General features: G+C 45.7%; 1 protein-coding gene across 3 annotated transcripts in view; it reads left to right on the top strand.

Annotated features, from left to right (window-relative positions):
• ARHGAP21 (Rho GTPase activating protein 21) overlaps window positions 1–19,263 on the top strand; it is a 92,700-nt gene that overhangs the window by 48,192 nt on the left and 25,245 nt on the right. For 2 of the 3 annotated variants that reach the window (XM_068145746.1, XM_068145748.1), the window contains 5 exons: window positions 3,493–3,585; window positions 5,667–5,745; window positions 8,963–9,017; window positions 14,345–14,374; window positions 15,815–17,765. In XM_068145746.1, the coding sequence (XP_068001847.1) occupies window positions 3,493–3,585; window positions 5,667–5,745; window positions 8,963–9,017; window positions 14,345–14,374; window positions 15,815–17,765 (2,208 nt within the window). The remainder of the gene's footprint in view (window positions 1–3,492; window positions 3,586–5,666; window positions 5,746–8,962; window positions 9,018–14,344; window positions 14,375–15,814; window positions 17,766–19,263) is intronic. The other variant, XM_068145747.1, reaches the window with a different exon arrangement.

Here is a 19,263-nt window from a genome sequence, read left to right as displayed (position 1 = left end):
TAAAATCTCTTCAGATAAACGTCTGTCCTTTTGAAGTTTGTTGGTGATGGCTCACTTGAGCTTTCCCTCCAAAGGACTAAGCTGTTCAGTTGTGTGAAGCTGTGTGCCAGTCCAAAAGTGCCTTTTTTGGTTTAGACTTGGAGTGAAGGCTTCTGGTTACCTGCACTTCCTCCTTCACCCTGACAGGTTAAGCTTCCCTTTAAAGGTTGAGATTTTTGTCAGGTTTAGCATTGACAGGTGTGAGCAGGTGAGTGTGAAGAAAGGCATCCTGATTGCTCTTGCCTTTTTATTGGAAGCGCTACAAGATTTACTTTCAAAGGAGCTGAACATCTAATGAAGTCCAGAGAGCAGAAGATAAGAGCCTGTACCAAGTTTGATGCATTCTAACAAAGAAATAGTATTCCTTGATTGAAGAGAAGAGTAAGCAAAAGAGGAAAGAGCATCCTTCAGCTGCCTAATCTTGATGGACTCGATGATCTTTGAGGTCTCTTCCAACCTTAGTGACACTGTGATTCTGTAATCAACCTGCCAGAGGCGCTTTCAGGTCCTTTCCAACCTAATCTGTGAGTTTGGGGAAGCATTGCTGTATGTGGTACCCTCCCCAGATATCAATTCTAAATCTTAACAGTTCCTACTTCTCTTCTTTCAAAAGTAGCAGCATTTGCATTTTGCTCCAGTGTTCCTCTTTGGCAGGGAGAAAGAGCCTGCTAGAATTGTATTGTGACTCAGCTGCTTGTGCTGGTGCAGTGTGCTCCCTTCTGGCACCTCAAACTTCTGGAAGGCTGGCTGTAGCTTTATAGTGGGAAACTTCTCCCTGGCAGTGTGAAGGTCCTGTTGACTTGGAGTCCCAGCTGCTAGACCAGGTAGTATGAATGCTAGGCCATAAATTAGTCTAAATGTATCCAAATGTTTCACTTTATTTGGACAACAAAGGAAACAAGACACTAATCTTAATTACGTAGAGTCTACTTTGGTCTCACTGCTTATTGAAGGCAGCAATTAGTATTGCAAATTGCTGGTTAATTAGATTTGCACATAATTATGAAGCATGTATTGGCTTGGAAAATCTTGCAATAACCTGGTTTCCTCTCTTTGCCATATGTTTGATTCACAGATCCATGTGCTTCCCTAGCCTGCTTTCCTAACCTTGCTTGTTTAGACTAAGGGCCTCATTCTACAGGCTGTCCTGATCCCTGCTTAAGCCAATGCCTTTTTGCCTTCTATATGCTTGGTGATTGATTTTTCATGGGGTTGTTTGGGTTGTGAAAGAGCTGTAGGGTCGAGTCCAGGTCTCAAGCCCAAGGCCACCATGGCCACAGGGATGGTGACTCCACCACCTCGCTGGGCAGCCTCTTCCAAGGCCTGACCGTGCTTTCAGGAAAGAAATTTGTCCTGATTTCCAACCTAAACTTCCCCTGGCACAATTTCAGGCCATTGCCTCTTTTTCTGTCACCTGACAATAAAGAGACCAAGTCCCACCTGGCTCCAGCCTCCTTTCAGGGGGTTGTAGAGAGCAAGGATGTCTCCCCCCTCAGGCTCCTCTTCTCCAGACTAAACAGTGCCAGTTTATTTCTGATCTCTGTGAACTGGTGCAGTTTTTCTCTCTGACTCACAAGTGGAAAGTGTATTAAAGGTGTTCAGAGTTTGGATGTTGAATGGGAGGAACTTTGTCTGTGTGACCTCTTGTACTGTGTGCTCAGGTATGGACAAGACCAAAGGTGGCACCTGAGTGCTTGGCAAACTAGCAAGAGGCCACTGATGTTTGTGTGGAGCATTTTCTGAAGGCAGCTGAGGCAGCTCCTTGGTCCTGGGTTGTTAGTGTCAGATAAGGCTTCTGAGTGAATCTGCCACAGGAGCTGCAGTGTTTTTCTTGTCACTTTTTGTGGGCCTATGAGAGGTCATATTTTAACCTCACTCTTGTACATGGTTGAAGCAGCCTTTTGTTCATGGCATCTGGGTAAATTACTCCTGGAGCTTGTCTGAACTTGCTGAAAAGTTACTACCTTTTAAAGGACAAGACCCACCATGTGTGCAGCGTCAGCTGAAATCAGCAGATTAAAAATGACAGATATTAGCTTTGGCTCACAAAGAGCATTTGCTTTGTCTTGTAGCTGGGTCCTGCTAATCCAATTTGAAAGTATCTGGGGGTCGAGCTGGCAGCTGGGCTTTCTTGATTCCATAATTCAGTTGCTTTGTAGATAGTAGTTCCCTGACTCTGGCAAATCCACTTTCTGAAGTTATTTTGAGGAGGTTGTTAGAGCCATGTGAGTATGCAGTTCTGTCCAAGTGATTTGTGATAGAGTGACAGGACCTGAGGGTCTGCAGAGTGAAGGCTTTGGGCTAAAGCCTCCATTTGAAAAAGGGGGATCAGAGTCAGAGGGAAGTCTCATTTTGGGCAGCTTACCAAAACTGTTGAAAGAATGAAGGAAAGGCATAAAGGAGGCAGCTTGTTTACATTCAGTAAACAGTGCCATGGATTAATATCCATGGCCAGGTGGGAGATCTGAAGCTGGGGAGGAGGGGTTTGCTTGTTGCTACTTGGGTGGGGTTTTGTTGGGGGTTTTTTCCCCTCTGTTTGCCTTCAACTAAATTACATCAGTTTGGTGGCAGAGCTGTAAAAGCACAAGGTAATTGCCATTCTGGAATGGTAGAAATGAAGTGTATGCTGAGAAGGCAAGAAGACACAGGTGTTATGGTTCCCAACTACTGCAGATTAACTTCCCAGTTGTGTAGGTGGGGATCTGTGTGACCGAGGATGGGGGAGGTCATTCTGCCCCTCTCTGCTCTTCTGAGGCCTCACCTGGAGCATTGCATCCAGCTCTGCCGCCCCCAGCATAAGAGGAGCTTGGAACTGCTGGAGTGGGTCCAGAGGAGGCCACATAGATGCTCAAGAGGACTGGAGGCCCTCCCTGTGGGGACAGGCTGAGAGATCTGGGTCTGGATCTGGAGAAGTGGTGGCTCTGGGGAGACCATAGAGCAGCCTTCCAGTACCTGAAGGGGGACTACAAGAAAACTGGGGAGGGACTTTTTACAAGGGCTTGTAGTGACAGGATGGAGGGGGAATGGCTTTGAGCTGTAAGAGAGGAGAGTGAGACTGGAGATGAGGAGTAAATTCCTTACAGTGAGGGAGGTGAGACACTGGAGCAGGTTTCTGAGGGAGGCTGGGGATGCCCCCTCCCTGGAGGTGTTCAAGGCCAGGTTGAATGAGAGGTGAGAGGTGTCCCTGCCCAAGGTGCCTTCCAGCCTAAACCCCTCTGTGACCCTGTGAATATGTACAGCATGTGCAGACATGACAGTGTGCCTTGAATTAGCCTTTGCTTCCTGAACTTTGGTAAGTCTCCAAGAAAACTTCAGGCTTCATTTTGGAACATCTGAGAAACACTGCTAGAAAATCAGTGTTACAGTTGCCCAAGGGCTGGGAATCAACATCCTGTAAAAGCCTTGTAATGCAGTGTAATTGCATTTGCTTAAGGAATATTCTTTCTTCCTCAGGAAAACAAAGGAACAGACTGGAGCCAATGGATACCATATTTGTTAAACAAGTTAAAGAGGGTGGGCCTGCTTTTGAAGCTGGACTGTGCACAGGTACTGCTCTTCTGTAATGTCCATGATGTAAATGAGCTAGGATTTAAGCTGCTGCATACAGCTCTAGCTTCCAATCAAACCTTGTTCTTTCCTTCAGAAGTTCAAAACCTGTCTTTCAGTTGCCCTGCAGTGAGGTTGTAATCTCAAAAGCACTGCAGTGTTCTCTCTGGCAGTGCTATGGTGGTGGTGGGTTGATCTTTGGACTTTATGATCTTAAAGGTCTTTCCCCAACCTTAATGATTTTATGATTTGATATAAAATATTTTAGGTCTTGATCTTTCTTGATCTGTTTTTGTTTTAAAAGTAAGAACAGGTATATGAGAAGATGAGGAGAAGGGAAAGGGAGGAGAATTAACACCTGTAAAAGCTACTAGTTCTTTAATTCTGTGACAGTTGATGACATCAAACCAGACTTTAGTCCTTCAAATTATTCTGCCTTACTTAAATAGGAAGAAGCCTCTCTCTTCCTATCAGTTCCCACTCCACTTTTGATTTGATCAAAGTGGAGAGGAGAGAACATACTTGTTGTCAAGTGCCAGGTACTTTGTCACACCCTTTACTGACGTGTTGAAAGGGACTGGGGGAAAGAAGGAAAAAGCTGTGTGAGAGTGGGAAGTCTTAAAAGTGCTAAACTTGTAAGTTACGTGGATGGGGCAGCCTGTGTGAAAGGATTCTGGCTGTGTCCTTAATGATGTGTTTTGTTAGAACGGTTGATGTTACACACAATCAGAATGTTAGGGGCTGGAGGGGACCTCTGGAGATTGAGTCCAGCCCCCCTGCCAGAGCAGGTCACGCAGGAACACATCCAGGTGGGTTTTGAATTGTCTCCACAGGAGGAGACTCCACAACCTCTCTGGGCAGCCTATTCCAGGGCTCTGGCACTTGCACAGTGACAAAGTTTCTCCTTTTGTTCCCCTGGCACCTCCCCTGCTCCAGCTTGTCCCCAGTGCCCCTTGTGCTGTCCTTGGACATCCCTGAGCAGAGCCTGGCTCCATCCTCCCCACACTGCCCTGCACATCTGCTAAGCGTGAATAAGGTCACCCCTCGGGTTCCTCTGCTCCAAGCTTAACAGCCCCAGCTGCCTCAGCCTGTCCTCACAAGGAGCTGTTCCACTGCCTGCAGCATCTTTGTGGCCCTGTGCTGGGCTCTCTGCAGCAGTTCCCTGAACATGCATTTGACTGGAACAGACTAATTCTGCTGTGTTCCTTCCCACAGGCATACAAAGATTCAGGATGCTCAGCAGTTTTTAAGCAGTGCTAGCTCCTGTCTGTGCAGCATGAGGCACTTGTCTTTTCTCAACTCCTTAAGCAGTTATTCATGAAGGGCTACTTTGGCATGATTTTCATGTGATTACATAAAGAAATGTTTTGACTTGATAAAACACAGCATATGCTGAAGCTGTGCAGAGGAGCCATGGCAGTTTCTGCTCTGTTCAGTGTTTGCCAAATCAAAAGAGCTGATAGCTGTAGAGAAGATTTTATTTATAGCCAGAGATGTTTAGAAGCCCAAAATAAAGACCAGAAAATAAATGAGGGGAAAAAAAATGTGAATTACCAGAATACTCTTCTTAAAGACACTGCTGATGGCAGTTCTATCTAATTAGGTGATGCCATTATTTCTTGTTTAAAACTTCAGGGTAAGATGTATTGATGCATCTGTGTCTTGAAATGATGTTATGAACCACTCAGGGAATGGGTAGGCAGAGGAAGCCCTGAGCCAAGCACTGGATACATTTCTTGTTCTCTTTATCTTTTTAATTCAGCTTGGCTTCGGTTCCTGGTCACACTAATGGGAAGAAAAGTCTTGCAAATCTAATGAGTGTAGGTTGGGTTGGTTTGTCAATCCTGACTCCACTGCCACAGGGCTCTCTGTAATACCGAGAGGCTCAGCACAAGCTTCCTTACTCGGAGTCCGTGAGCTCCGCTTCAGGAACATACCTGGCTGCTGCTTGCTGCCAAGCCTGGAGCACTGCAAATCCTGGGAGTGGGTTACAGTATCTTACCTGTAAGATATTCCAGCATAAAAAGGATTTTAAAACCATCTAGGCAAATGAATTTAAGGTGTAACTTTTCCCCTTACAGGTGACAGAATTATAAAGGTCAATGGAGAAAGTGTTATTGGGAAGACATATTCTCAAGTCATTGCTTTAATCCAGAACAGGTAAGGTGCCAGGATTAAGTTACATGGCCTATTTATTTTTTGCACAGTGAGCAGAAGATGGTCACTCCTGGTAGTTCTGGCAAGATAGCTGTTGTTCCATTCTCCTTAATGCACAGTCAGTGTTGGTACTTCCCTTTTCATGTGTTCCCTAAAGGCTGAGCAGGGTTTGGGAACAGGCGTGCTGAACTGTGCCACACTCCTGTGGCAGTGCCTGTCCTGTGGAGAGTCACACTGACTGTTAGGGGAAGGTTGTCTGAATTCAAATGGGCAGATGAGGGATCCAGATCCCTGCAAGAAGAAAGTCAGAAAAACCAAACTCACTGAGCAGATCTGGTAGCTAGAGATTAACATACTTGGCAAAGGAAAGATTTCATGCTAGGACACACCTGCAGAGTGTTTCAGGTTGGCAGCATTAGTTGTACATCCCAGAAGCTCACAAAAGGTCAGTGTATCCTTGAGTGTTTTATACAGTAAATAGAACTACCAAGAAGTCTTCAGCTGAACCTCATAAGATAACAGGTACACACTAATCCTGACCCGTGAGGGGAGCTCAGACTCCAGATCAGGGCTAGTTTCCTCCCAGCTTGGAGGTGATATTTCTCATATGACTGAAGAATGAACTCTCTCTAATTCTTTGCTGGAAAACAGTGGGATTTTCTTGTCTCAGAGCACTTTGTGCTGCACAAACTGTTTTATTTCTTGTGCTGCCATTTCATGGCAAATAAAACTCCTTTACGGAGTGTGCCTCTTACTGTAGCATACTGCTCTTGCATTAGCAGAGCCATCCTGGCTCAGCCTGATGCTCTCTTTCTGGCAGTATCCTCTCTGATAATATCCAGTAATTTATTCTTAGAAGACTGTGAAGCACTGAAGCTGTGGTACAGTGATATGTGGTCAGCCAGTACCAGCCCACTTTCCAGAAATCCTTGGATGAACAACTTGCTGAACCCAAGGTTTTATCTGTATCCCTTGGCTTAATAGTCTTTGATAGGTTGGTCTTGTGCAAGCTGACTTTTGAATGTACTCAAGCTCTTCATACTCTGCAATACCAAGCAACAGCTCTTGCTCTGCTTTGTCTCTTAGCTCTTCTTTCACCCAGCACACCTCAGAGTTTTTGTGCAAGTAACTTGCTGCAGGGCCTCTGAGAGGTTAAGCTGTCAGTTGAAATCTTCTCTGCTCAGGACTCCAGACAGTTTCATCTGCAGCCTCAGTGTGTTGGGTGGTGGTTTTCTAGACAGTCCAATGACTGTATTCTTAATCACAGTTGTTGTTACCCTTTGAAGCATCCTGTTGACACTAAGTGGTTTTTCTTTTTTCGTTTTTCTGATCATCCCCAGCACAATTTTTAAGGCTACACCACCTTTTATCTTCCCTTGCTTCCAAGGAGAGAGTTCCCACTGTTTAGCTGTTTTGCAGTGAAACTCAGTTTAGACTTGCTGATTATTTTTAATTAGATTGCTCCTGCAGCTCCATTTCCATAGCTGCTCATTATTTTTCTAGACAGTTGTTCAGTTATAGCTTTTTGTCTTCATTATATAATGCTGCAGACATCAGAAATTAGCTGCATTAAATGAAATGATGCAGTGGGACTTAGGAGCGGGATAGAATTTGCCCATAGTTTGTACTGTTCTCAGAAAGGTTTGGTGCCATGCCTAGAGTGTTGCCTGTTTTGCTCTGGCTGGAGATAGAAAAGCTGAACTTAGACTGATTGTTTTCTCTGGATCCTTGGCTGCACCAGCAGGGTGGCCAGAAGGTCAAGGGAGGTGATTCTCCCCATCTGCTCTGCTCTCATCAGAACCCAGCCATGAAACCAGATGATCTTTAAGGGCCCTTACAACCCAAACCATTCTATGATTCTAAGGTGAAGGGCACCAACTCAAAAGAGTTGTTAAAAATGACTGTGTCCTGGGTAAGATTAGCCACAGGGCCAAGGGTTTGTACTCTTTCCCAATAGCTGTTGGCCTGCTCCATTCAAAAGGTGTTCTCATAGGTTTCTGTGATTGTCTTGGAGATGTGTTGCTTACTGATGGAAACTCAGTAAGTTATTTATGCTTTGAAATGCTAAGTCTCCAACTTCTTTCCTTTTCAACTGTGGGGAATTTGATGAAATCTCTTCTGCTTGTTTCTCTCTTCAGGTTTTTCTTGACAGTGTTTGAATTGCTGAGCAATGCCCAGAGTTTAGCTGCTGAATCTGTTCTTAATAGAAAATAATGCATCAAAAGTTGGGTTTACTGAGTAGTGTTTTGGTTGGACAACACTGAGTCCACACACTGAAACTGACCTCTCAAAGTGTGGAATGGAAGCCATTCACATTGTAGAGACCTCTGAGAGTCTGCAGCACAAAGTGCCACTTTATGTCTGGTAGTTCTGAGGAACGCTTGCTAAGTAAAAATTTCCAGAAGCATTCACAGATTGCATTGGGTTGGAAGGGACCCTCAAAGGGCATCTCATCCAAGCCCACTGCACTCAGCAGGGACATCCACTCTCAATCTGTCCTCTTCCATCAATGGAATTTAAATACAAGCAAAATGGGGAGACACTGGAACAAGTTGCCCAGGGAGGCACATTTGCAGGGGGTTGGACAAGATGATCTCTGAAGGCCCCTTCCAACCCAGTGCATTCTGTGACTGAGTGATGGTACTCTCAATTGCAGGATCTCTATGGTGCTGCAGCTTTTGGTTTCAGCAATTCATTGACAAGCTCAGCACTTAAACAGCAGGCATTTATCACCCATATTTCAGAGGTCATCTGACTGAATATGCTTAAGTGGATTCTGTGATTCTGCTAGGAAGGGATTGGAGCAGAAAGGTGTAAGTCAGTGCCCAACATTTCACATGGTGCAGTGATTATGATGTTTCCCTAGCAATTTTAAGAGTGCCAACAGACTTTAGTTTTCAATGGAAGAAAAAGAGTTTAACTAGAGATTTGTCACCAAGTTTGGTCTCTGAAGCTCCAGTGTCTGCTAGGACTCAAGGAAGATAAACCTAACCAAGTGTGTTGGCCTAATGGACTAGTTCTGCTGAGAACATAGATGCAGTTTTCAGTCAGATTTCTGTTCTTATTTGTTCCTACTAATAGAAATCAGTGTCTCTTTCTGTTTTGCAAGCTAATTTGGCTGGGAGTTTTGGGATGCTTTTGGTCTGTGGAAGTTAATGGATTGTCTTTGCAAGGTGAGCTGCGACTGAAAGTTCACGTGCGGTGTTTTCTTCTGTTGCAGTGACAGCGTGTTGGAACTTAGTGTCATGCCAAAAGATGAGGACATCCTTCAGCTGGTATGTTTGAAGCTTATGTTCAGGCACTGTTGACTAGAGAAAAAGATTTCTGCTGTTGGTTACAGAGTCTTTGAATTGTGCTGCCAGAAAATAATTGCCGTTTCTCTCCCTGTTGCTCCTTAAATTTATGTCTCTGCTTGTTTGCCATCCCTGACATTTCAAAGGAATTTAACTCTGGGGGAGAATCCCTTCTCCAGAGGGTATTTCTAGCATCTCCTTGCAAGTAAGAGCAGTGTTTGTATTTTTATTACATTTTTAATTAGCTTGCTCATGTTGGAATGTATGAAGTGGATTGCTTTCTTTAACTGGGTTGGCTAATTCTAAAGGTGTTGGGAAGCATTACTAAATAAAACTAGCATGTGGTGCTTAAAATTAGCTGTTGTTAGTGGGTTTCCAGGAGAGCAGCAAGGTAATCAGTGTGCTGAAGGTTTCATTACCAACATTTTTAATTGCAACTGCTGTAAATATTTTTTTATGCTAGTGTCTGTACATTCTCACTTTGAACTGAGGTCCAGCATGTACAGTGGGAGAATTCATCTCCCCTTTAGTGTCCCTTTAAGTCTAAAAGAGCTGTGAATAAACTGCAATGTGTAAGTGCACATGGTGAAGAGCCAGGTGTGTTGAACTTCCTGAGAACCAGGCTCAAACCCACTCACCCAGGAGCTGGGTTTTTTCATGCAGCTCCTCACATCTGAGATGAGTTTACTTACTCTCTTGATCATTTTGAGACACTTGTGTATGTGTAACCATTTTGAGACTGTGAGGAGGAGGAGGATGAGTATTACACCCAGTGGTTCAAATGTGATTTATCTGTAAGCAATTTCAGTAGCATTCTCAACCACTTTTGACAGAATGTTAGCCTCTTGTAGGTTTTAGTGCCACTGACTTCATACAACTGGGAAGACACATTTAGGTCAACTACAGATAGTTCTTCCCAAGTGTATTTAATGGAATTGTTGTGGATTTGTAGCCTTTGGATAACAAATTTAATACTAAAAAGTTCTTCAAATTGTGGCACTTCAGTGGTTCAAAAACTTCTTGTGCTACACAGAAAATACTGAGCATAAAAGAGAGAAAATTGCAATTGCTAAGCCCACTCGCAGGCAGCTTTACTGTAGGCCTTGCACTGCCTTGTATGCTTGTCACAGATGCACAGATTGCATTGGGTTGAAAGGGACCCTCAAAGGGCATCTTGTCCAACCCCGCTGCGGTCAGCAGGGACACCTCCAGCTAGATCAGACTGCCCAGGACCACAGCAACCCTGATCTTCAATGTCCCAGGGATGGGGCCTCAACCACACCCCTGGGCAGCCTGGTCTAGTATTTTACCCCTCTCACTGTAAAGAACTGCCTCCTGGTGTCCAACCTAGATTTGCCCTCCTCTGGTTTCAGACCATTGCCCCTCATCCTATCCCTACAGGCACTTCTAAACAGTTCCTCCTCAGCCTTCCTGGAGGTCCCCTTCAGATACTGAGTTGTAGCTGTAAGGTCTCCCCAGGGCCTTCTCTTCTCCAGGCTGAACAGCCCAAATTCTTTCAGCCTGTCCCTATGAGAGAAGTGCAAATGTGCTGCAACAAGTCCTAGCATTCCAGGGGGGCTCTTTACTACTACGTGTTTACTTCCCTCTTGCATAGCTTTAATTGACGTCTTAATCCTTCCTTAACATTCCAGACCATTGAAACTGCCTATCAATAAGTCAAAGCTGACTATGTTTGAGCAGAGATGTTTCTCTTGTCATAAACAGTAGTGTCCTGGGTGGGAATGACCAGGGGAGTGTGTGAAAGTCACTTAAAGCATATCTGTTACCCCTTTCTAGTCAAAGGATATGGAGGTTTTCAGTAGACTGAGAGGAAAGAGTTTGCTGCTTTGTCACGTGGAATTCAGCAGCTCTCAAGGCCTTGTGGCACCAAGGTGTTGCCAGTGATACACTTCTGCTGTAAAATAAGAAAAAAGGGAACTCTCTTACATGAGGAAGTTCCTGACTTCAGTATGCCTCTGACTGCAGCTCTGCCCACAGTCAGCCTCCAGAGTATCCTTTGCTTTTTTCCCTGAGACCACCTCAGACCTAAGGAGCAATATGGTATTTCATTGGCAAGGGATGAAATCTTTTCCTTCCCCTGTAGTCAGCAGAGAAGTGTTTATGAGTAGCTGTGTTCAGTCCAGTCTCGGGGCTCTTGTTTACATCCAGATTTTGTACTGACGCAGTTACTGATGTGCACAGAGGTTAATATTAAAGCTCTGGCAGCAACTACAATGGAAGGAGGGGTGTGGTGTGTAGACATGGTGACCTAGAAGAGACTTCAGCTTTGTTGTATAACGTTGCCTAGATCAGAAAATACAGTTTACATCAACCCTTCTCACCTCAATTTAAGAGATGATTTGCAAGAAGGTCTCTTGCACAGCTTGTATTTGGAAATCCAATTTCTTGGGCTCAAGGCATTAAATCTAGAGACTAAAATTTCACTGCCATTGGGAGGAAAGGGTGCAGTTGTTTGGGTGTTCGTTTTGTTTGTGGGACTTATGTCTTTGTTTTGGTGTGGGGTTTGGTTTGGGTTTATTTGTTTCTTTCTTATCTATGTTATCAATGTTTGCTGGGTGTCTCAGAGTAAAATGCCATGAAAGCACTGGAGCTGTGTTACTGATACTCTTGCCAGAGCAAACCAGAGCTGAAAAATGTTTCCTTCTAAGAGCTGAAACCCTTCTCTGGTGAGCAGCTCCCATACTTGTGCTAAACGTGATAAGAACAAGTTAGGACCAGGAATGAGAAAACTTTAGTAGTAAAGAAACATCCTCTGAAGCCAAACTGATTGGAGAAGGAAGGAACAATGCAAGGTGCTGGGCAGGCTGGCTTCTGATTCATCCAAAGACTGATCTGCAGTTTTGCAGGCAGCTCAGCTGAAATCAGTGCTATTACTCAGCCTTTAGTGAGGAGTAGTGAAGCATGCACATCCTCAGTGAGGCATCTGCCTGCATGCTTTTGTGGCCTTGGACTAAGGGCTGCAGGGCATGGTCTGGAAAGCAGGGGGGTTTCACCAGGATTCTTGCTGAGAGCAATCCTTGGATGCCGGCTGTCCTTATTTTAGCATTGAATCAGGTGGGAAGAGAGGGAGCAGACCCCTGCAGGTGAGTTTGAGGGTTAATAACTGTCTTGTGGAATGTTTTATTTGCTTTAAATTCATTTTCTATATCACGTGGCATGAATGTATTTACCATAGGAGTGGAGCCCTTCATGTGCTAATGGCTACACACGTTCACACTGGATAGGAGTTTGCAAACTTGGTGCAGACAAAACCAGATTGCAAAGTGGGAAGGAAATTTTACCCAGTAAGTGGAAGCATGCTGAGTCCTTACTGCAAGTGCAGCAGTTCTCTTCTAGTAATTGTTGCAGAGCTGTTCCTCACCAGAGCTGCTGCTGCCACTCTCAGTTGTTGGCCTGCAAACCAGACTGATTTGATTTTTTTTCCCCTGTTGTGTTGAAACTTGTGAGCAAGTACTGAGTACAGGGCTCTGAGGAGTGGGAGTGGCTTGGCTGAAGCATCACTGACCTGGAGATTCAAAGAGACTTTCTCTTTTTCCTTCCTTTTTTAATTTGAAGCTTTTTAAAGACTTAATTTTAAGCCATACCCTAATGACTTTTTATGAGTGTATAATGACTTTTTATGAGTGTATGTGTTGCAGTCACCTAGAGATTAAAGCAGTGCTGCCATACACTATATATCACTCGAGGAACAAAAGGTAGAAGAGGGCATTCAAGCTGTGCTTTATGTGAAATCACCAATACCCTACGTGTCAAAAGAGGACATAAATGTTAAGTAGTACCTTGGTCTACTTCATTTTTCAGTCTTCAAACCTCTTCTGAAATTTAAACCATCACCTTCTGGTTACAGCAATTAAAATCTTTTCTAATAAGAAGGCTGCTAATGCATCATTCAATGTGATCTAGTTTGGCATAGATCCAGGCACCCCTTTGTCAGCTGCAGTATTTCTCTGTAGGTCCTTCCTCAGAATTCTGAAATAAAGACATGAAATATTCTTTGTGAAGATGTCACAGCCTGCATTTGTCAGCTTTCTCATTCCTGGAAGCAAGTTCAGCTTTCCTTCCCAGTGATCCCTTGGGAAGGGGGTGGAATAAGGTTGAAAGAACCACACTTTGTCATCCAAACCTGTTTTCCACTAACTTGCTCAGAACTGGCTACCTGTCTGTGCAGAAGTACCTGGAATTGTGGGAACATCCTCTCTTTGGGGGAGGAGGGGGCAGAAAGCCCATCTGATAACATTTTGGACCCTGTAAGGATGCTGTCTTTTGAAGAAGACATTTTAATAGCCATGATGAATTTTGTCAGGAGTCGAGAACTGATCTTTTTGTACTCATTTGTACACAGTGAGTGAGGCAGATCACAGGCGTTTCGGACTGCAGGCTTCCTGCTGTCAAAGTCAGTGAAGCGTTGTTTGGTGTGGGGATGTTGTACAGAAGCATGAACAGAGTGCATTCTGTGCTGGTGTGATGTGTGGCTGTCCCAGGTTTTGAACCCTGATACCAGCTGTGGGAAGGGGGAATTGTTTTCTGATTGTGGGGGGTGATAGGTTTTGTTTGCCTTGTGTGCCAGGAGTCTCTTGCTCTGATCTCTGTTTTCTGGGTCCTCAGCATCTTTTCCTTTCTTGTAGTTCTTGCAGCCTCTCAAGATCTTAAATAGCCATTTATTTAAAGATTCAAGGCCAGTTCTCTTTCTAGGTCCTTTCCCTCCATTAAATGTGCAAGTGGGAATCTAACTGGATTTTTACTACAAGTGGAGGGGGAAAAAAATCCAAATCACATGAGCAGACTGTTTCTGCAGCATCATTGCTCTCATTTCAGATGTACAGCATGAAAGCAGCTGCAGTCAGCTGACAGCTTGTGGTCGTGTTCCCATATATGTGAGGAAGGGGCGTGCTGGTTGCAGTGCATAATGAAGTCCTTGTTTCGTCACCGGGAAGCAGGGACAGTAGCAGCCCAGGGGAAATGAGAGACAGGAATGTTGCTGTGGTGGCAGGGAAGTCTCGCTGCATAGAGGCAGAGCTCTCTGCAGGCAGCTCCAGGGATGCACCAAGGCAAAATGGCACAAATGTATTTTGCTTTCTGAAGGGTAGAGGATGAATGTGAGGAGCGGATCAGCACCTGGGGATGGACGTGGTGTTATTTTTTATGCTTTGCTGCCCTTTGCCTCTCTTGGTACCTTCCAGTGAAATCAGTTGTATTTTTAGCTTTCTGTGTTCACCATCAATATGACAAGATAATTCTGTCTTTACATCTGTAAGCAGCTTTTACTGTGTTTCCCTGTTTTCTGCCAGCTGCAGTTTACAAAGGATGTCACAGCACTGGTAAGAAATGTGCAGTAGCCATTGCTGGGATGGTTTTGTGAGGCATGTTGGTAGTGATTTGTGAGAAGCAGGAATGTGAAGCGGCAAGTTTGTTGGAAATGAGCTAGGTGCAGAGTGAGCTGAATTTTCTTCATGATGCTAATCTCTTAATTTGTGCTTTGTGCCTGTCTTAATTGGTCGGGTTTCTCCTCATGGTTTTGCACTTCACTAATGCTCGGTGTAACGCTGCAGCAGCATTGTAAATGCCTCGCCCTGCTCCCTACTCTGCTCTGTATTAATGTTATGCCTGCGCTCTGGGCTTTTATAACCTGCCTGGCACTCAAAAGCCAGGGCATACTGATATTGTGGAATTGAGCACGTTATGAGTTGGACAGGAAATGCTGTGCTGGGATACCACGCCTAAGCATGTCAAAGCCCTGCGAAATCATTTTAATCGGCTGCCGCGTTGGCAGGCTCTGCCTTGGCTGCTTGTTTCTTCTGCTCAAACCACACAAAGTCATGCTGAAGTTGTCAGTAATAGGGTGCTGTTTTAAGGGTGCTGGATGCGTCTGATGGATTTATTGCTTGGAATGTTCTGTTAATTCCACAGTGATAAATGCTGCTTTGCTAAAAGGCTTCACAAGCATACCTAGTGTGTTTTATCCATGCTCAGTCAGGCTCTGGAACATAAAGGTGCCTATAAAATACACTAAGGAAATGAATTTGTGGTGTTAATTTGTGTTTTAGCAGCATATGGACAGCAGTGAATGAATTTTGTGCTTTTTGAACCTTGAAGTTAAAAATGCTAAATATTACTGTGTTTTCAGTAAGATTTGTGTGTCTTGTGCTGGCTGTCTCCTGTGAAATGCCCGATGACTTGCAGGGTGTTGGCTGACAACAAAGATGTTACTGCTTCGATTTACTCGTTTTCTGTTCAGGACCAACAGCCTTTGGGTGCAGGATCTCTCGGAGCGGTGTCTTGGTGCATCTTTGTCTGTGCTTTTCTTACTCGCTGCGCTGCGTGGACAGAGGAAATGGGGAACAGAGAATTTTCTAGTGCTGGCTGAATTTGTGCAGTATTTTAACCTGTCAGTTGCTGTGAAGCTCTGGTTTCCAGCAATGTGAACTTCAACTGGGAAGAATGCATGAAGCATCCTGATGGAAAGCAAAATGATAAAGGGAGCAAAACACTGCATTCTGTGCTGGTGGAGAAACCTGCCTCGGTGCCCTGCCGGCAGTGTTCCTTACAATTGCTTGTCAGTTCATTTCCTACCTGTCAGGGGGGTGTATGCCATGGTTTTGCTTGTTCTGGTTCTGCTCCTGGGGGGGAATGCTGGGGCTATCTTTGTAACTAACATTTTGTCTAAGATTATAGACAGTGTGAGTTCCGTGCTTGTGTTCAAACAGTGAACTTCTCCTTCTCCCTCGCTGCCGAGCACTCACTTCCTCCTCTCTCCGCAGGCATATTCCCAGGATGCCTACCTGAAAGGCAACGAAGCCTACAGTGGTAATGCCCACAACATCCCCGAGCCACCGCCAATATGTTACCCACGCCTGACCTCCGCAGCTTCTGTCACGGCGCAAGCTGCTGAGAAGCTACCTTCGGACTTCTCCCTGGGGAAGCAGCAAGTGAACCGAGCAGTGCGGGCGTTGGCACAGCCAGAGAGGGCCTACAGAATGGAAATCCAAGTGCCTCCGTCACCCACAGACATTGCAAAGTCAAACACGGCCGTCTGTGTTTGCAACGAAACTGTAAAGACTGTTATTGTGCCTTCTGAGAAGGCTGTAGACTTGCCATCTTGTAGAAACAACCACGCTGGTCCATCACACAGGACAGAGGAGGTAAGATATGGCTTAAAAGATCAGAGCAGTCTGAAAGCACGGACCACAGCGCCGCCATCTTCAGCGCCCACTGCCATCGTACTTCCCCAGACTCCGATAACGAGACCGGTGGATCCAACTGGACCCCTGAGTAAAGCTTCAAACTATGTAGTGTGTGCAGAAGGAATCCCCAACACTCGACCTCCTGCTCAAGCCACAGACTCGCCACCAGCCTCTGCCAACCATTACAGCTCCCCCACCTCCCACCAGCACATAGACTGGAAGACCTACAAGACGTACAAGGAGTACATCGACAACAGGCGCATGCACATGTACGGCTCCCGGACCATCCAGGAGAGGTTGGACAGCTTAAGGGCAGCTTCTCAGAACACAACTGACTACAACCAGGTGGTGCCGAGCCGCAGCGCCTCCCAGGTCCGGCGCAGGAGCACCTCTCACGACAGGGTCCCCCAGTCCGTTCAGATGCGGCAGAGGAGCGTGTCCCAGGAGCGCCTGGAGGACCCCGCGCTGATGAAGGAGTGGCCCCGGAGCGCTTCGCAGGACACCCTGACTTCACCTTCAGTTAATGCCAGGAACCACAGGGCTCGCTCCTGGGACTATCTCAGCAAGCAGGGGGAAGTGCTGGAGAACTTCCACTCTGAGAATCTGATCGCAGATACGAACGGAGAGAGGAGAAGGACTTACAAGTGGGCAGGGTTTACGGAGCAGGACGACCGGCGGGGCATTTACGAGAGATCCCGGCAGCATGCGTTTCACATGTCCCTCCGAGGGCAGAACTTCCCTGTGGCTCCCAGTGCTTATATTTTAGACAGCAGGAGAACAGGCAGCAGGGCTTCTCTGCCTGGGTCTCATTTTCAGAAGCTTTCCCCAGAAATGAAAATGTTGCAGTCTTCTCGAGACTTGCAGGCTCCGGGGGGGGGTTCGAAGCCTACAGCAATTTCACAGGAGAGGTTGTCTCTCACACCAGCCAGAGGTTCTAAAAGTAGCTCTTTGAAGAACTCTGCTCCCTATGCAGCAAAACCATCCTTTCCTCTTAACCAGAGCCTGGATGCCATTGCCAGCAAAGACCAAAGAACAGTAAATCACTTGCACCACGGCGGTCTGTTAAACCAGCAGTCCAGGATCCGAGCAGAAGGTGCCCCAGATCACAAGCCGGAAACTGGCAAACCCATCCAAGCCTCACCTCTGTCTCTAGCTTCCACCAAACCTCTTCAGCCGACAAGTGAGACTTCAACTACCTCTGACAACGTAGATGGCTCCGTCAGACAGAAGGCTCGAGATTTTGAAAGGGAAGGTATCCGTGAGCCTGGAGTTCTGCGAAGGGATGTTCAGGAAAACGACAAAGACACAGTGGTCATGAGGGACAAGTCTCCTTCTGGCCACCAAACCCCACAGCCTTTGAGGCATCAGTCCTACATTCTTGCTGTGAACGACCAAGAGGCAGCCTCAGACACTACTTGTTGGTTACCTAACGATGCTCGAAGAGAAGTCCACATAAAAAGAATAGAGGAAAGGAAAGCATCAGGTTCCAGCCCACCTGGTGACTCCTTGGCTTCTATTCCCTTTATTGGTGAGTTCAAGCACTTCAGTGTATGGAGAGCAGCTGACTGCTGTTCCTCTGAATCCTGGGGCAGAGGGGCATGGGGGTGCTTTTCTCACCTAGGGTAATACTAGATGGGTGAAATTGAAAATGCTCTTCAGTGGAGGCAGAACATGTTCTGTTTTGTCTGGAGAGTCAGTGTGGAAGGAAGAATAATCTACAGGGATTTAGTATTTTTCTAGAGTTTTCCTTGTCCCCCCTGGAGAAGTCTACGTTATGTAACTGTCTGTTTATCACTCCAGAAGGCTCTCTTGTTAGGTACATGGACAGCTGCTAGCAGCACCTCCCAGGGTATTTTTACTTCTCTGGTATAAAATAGATGTTTGGAACCCAGTAAAGAGAGAATATGGATGGAAATCTGTGTAAGGGTGAATTGGGGGGGGGGAATGCTTGTCATCTGAATAGGTAGGGTGAGAGCTTTCTGAGAGAGGTATGGGATAGAGGTGCCTCAGGTGTCAGGATAGCAATACAGTGAAGTGAATTTGCAGGTAGAGATGCTAATGTGGACAGAAATCGAGAGTTTGTGGAAGCAAAACGTAAGAAGGCAGAAAGATCTGCTCGTGGCTTGTGACACAGAGTTGGAATTAGAGGGAGTTTATATAAGGGGGATTCTTTGGACCCTGAAGACCTTTCTTTAAGAGTTAGTATGCACTTGTAAGATGTGTAACTGCTCTTTGCAGAGTTAAACACTGTGCCTCCAGTCAATGCTGGGCACTCTGTTACGTGTTTGTGCTCACCTGGAAGTGCTTGCTGGGAGTTGTAATTCCCAAGCAATTTAAATGTTACTGAAGTGTCAGATCAAGACTGTCAAAACCCTTTTCTACACCATCTCTCACCTTGGTTTTGACAGAGATTTGTCAGGAACTCATGCTCTTGTGGCTTGCTTCCAGATTTTAGAGAGATATGATGATCAAAGCAGCCTTAAGCATGGCAATTGTACAACATTTGGGTAGCAGCTGAGCAGGTCAGAGGAAGCCAGGCTGTAACTCTCCTTTGCAGTCTCTTGGCATAACACCACCTGGGATTGTGTGAATTCTTAGGGGATCCTTGGCCTCGTGGATTGAAACCTCCTCTATACTCCAGGGAGATTAAAAAGTGGTGCAGGTTGAGTGTGGGCATGGGCTGAGCCAACACAGTACTTGTGGCCATCTTCCTAGCAAGAAATTCTGCCAGTGCAGGTGCTGTGGGAAATTTCCACCACAGCTCCAGCACCTTGAAGATGAAGTTCCCCTCCCTGAACAGGAAGGGCACCAAATGCCATTAAGAGTGGGCATCTTCTGAAGTTAGACTGAATGTGCATGATTCTAACTTCCTTTGTTCCACTATCATTCTGCCTAATTACAGTGTCACTTGTTAAAAGCCTTGCTTAACCAGGCAGATAAACCCCTCTAGATCTGCTGTGCAACCCAGGTAAGGGCTGTCTAACTCTTCTGAAGGAAAATCACTCAGATTCTTGGATTTTCAGCTT

Source organism: Melanerpes formicivorus, unplaced genomic scaffold (genome assembly GCF_026170545.1).
Source record: "Melanerpes formicivorus ecotype bairdi unplaced genomic scaffold, bMelFor1.0.p_v2 SCAF_13, whole genome shotgun sequence".
NCBI lineage: Eukaryota > Metazoa > Chordata > Aves > Piciformes > Picidae > Melanerpes > Melanerpes formicivorus.
The sequence above is the reverse complement of the archived record's forward strand: the minus strand, read 5'-3'. Positions and strand labels throughout refer to the sequence as shown.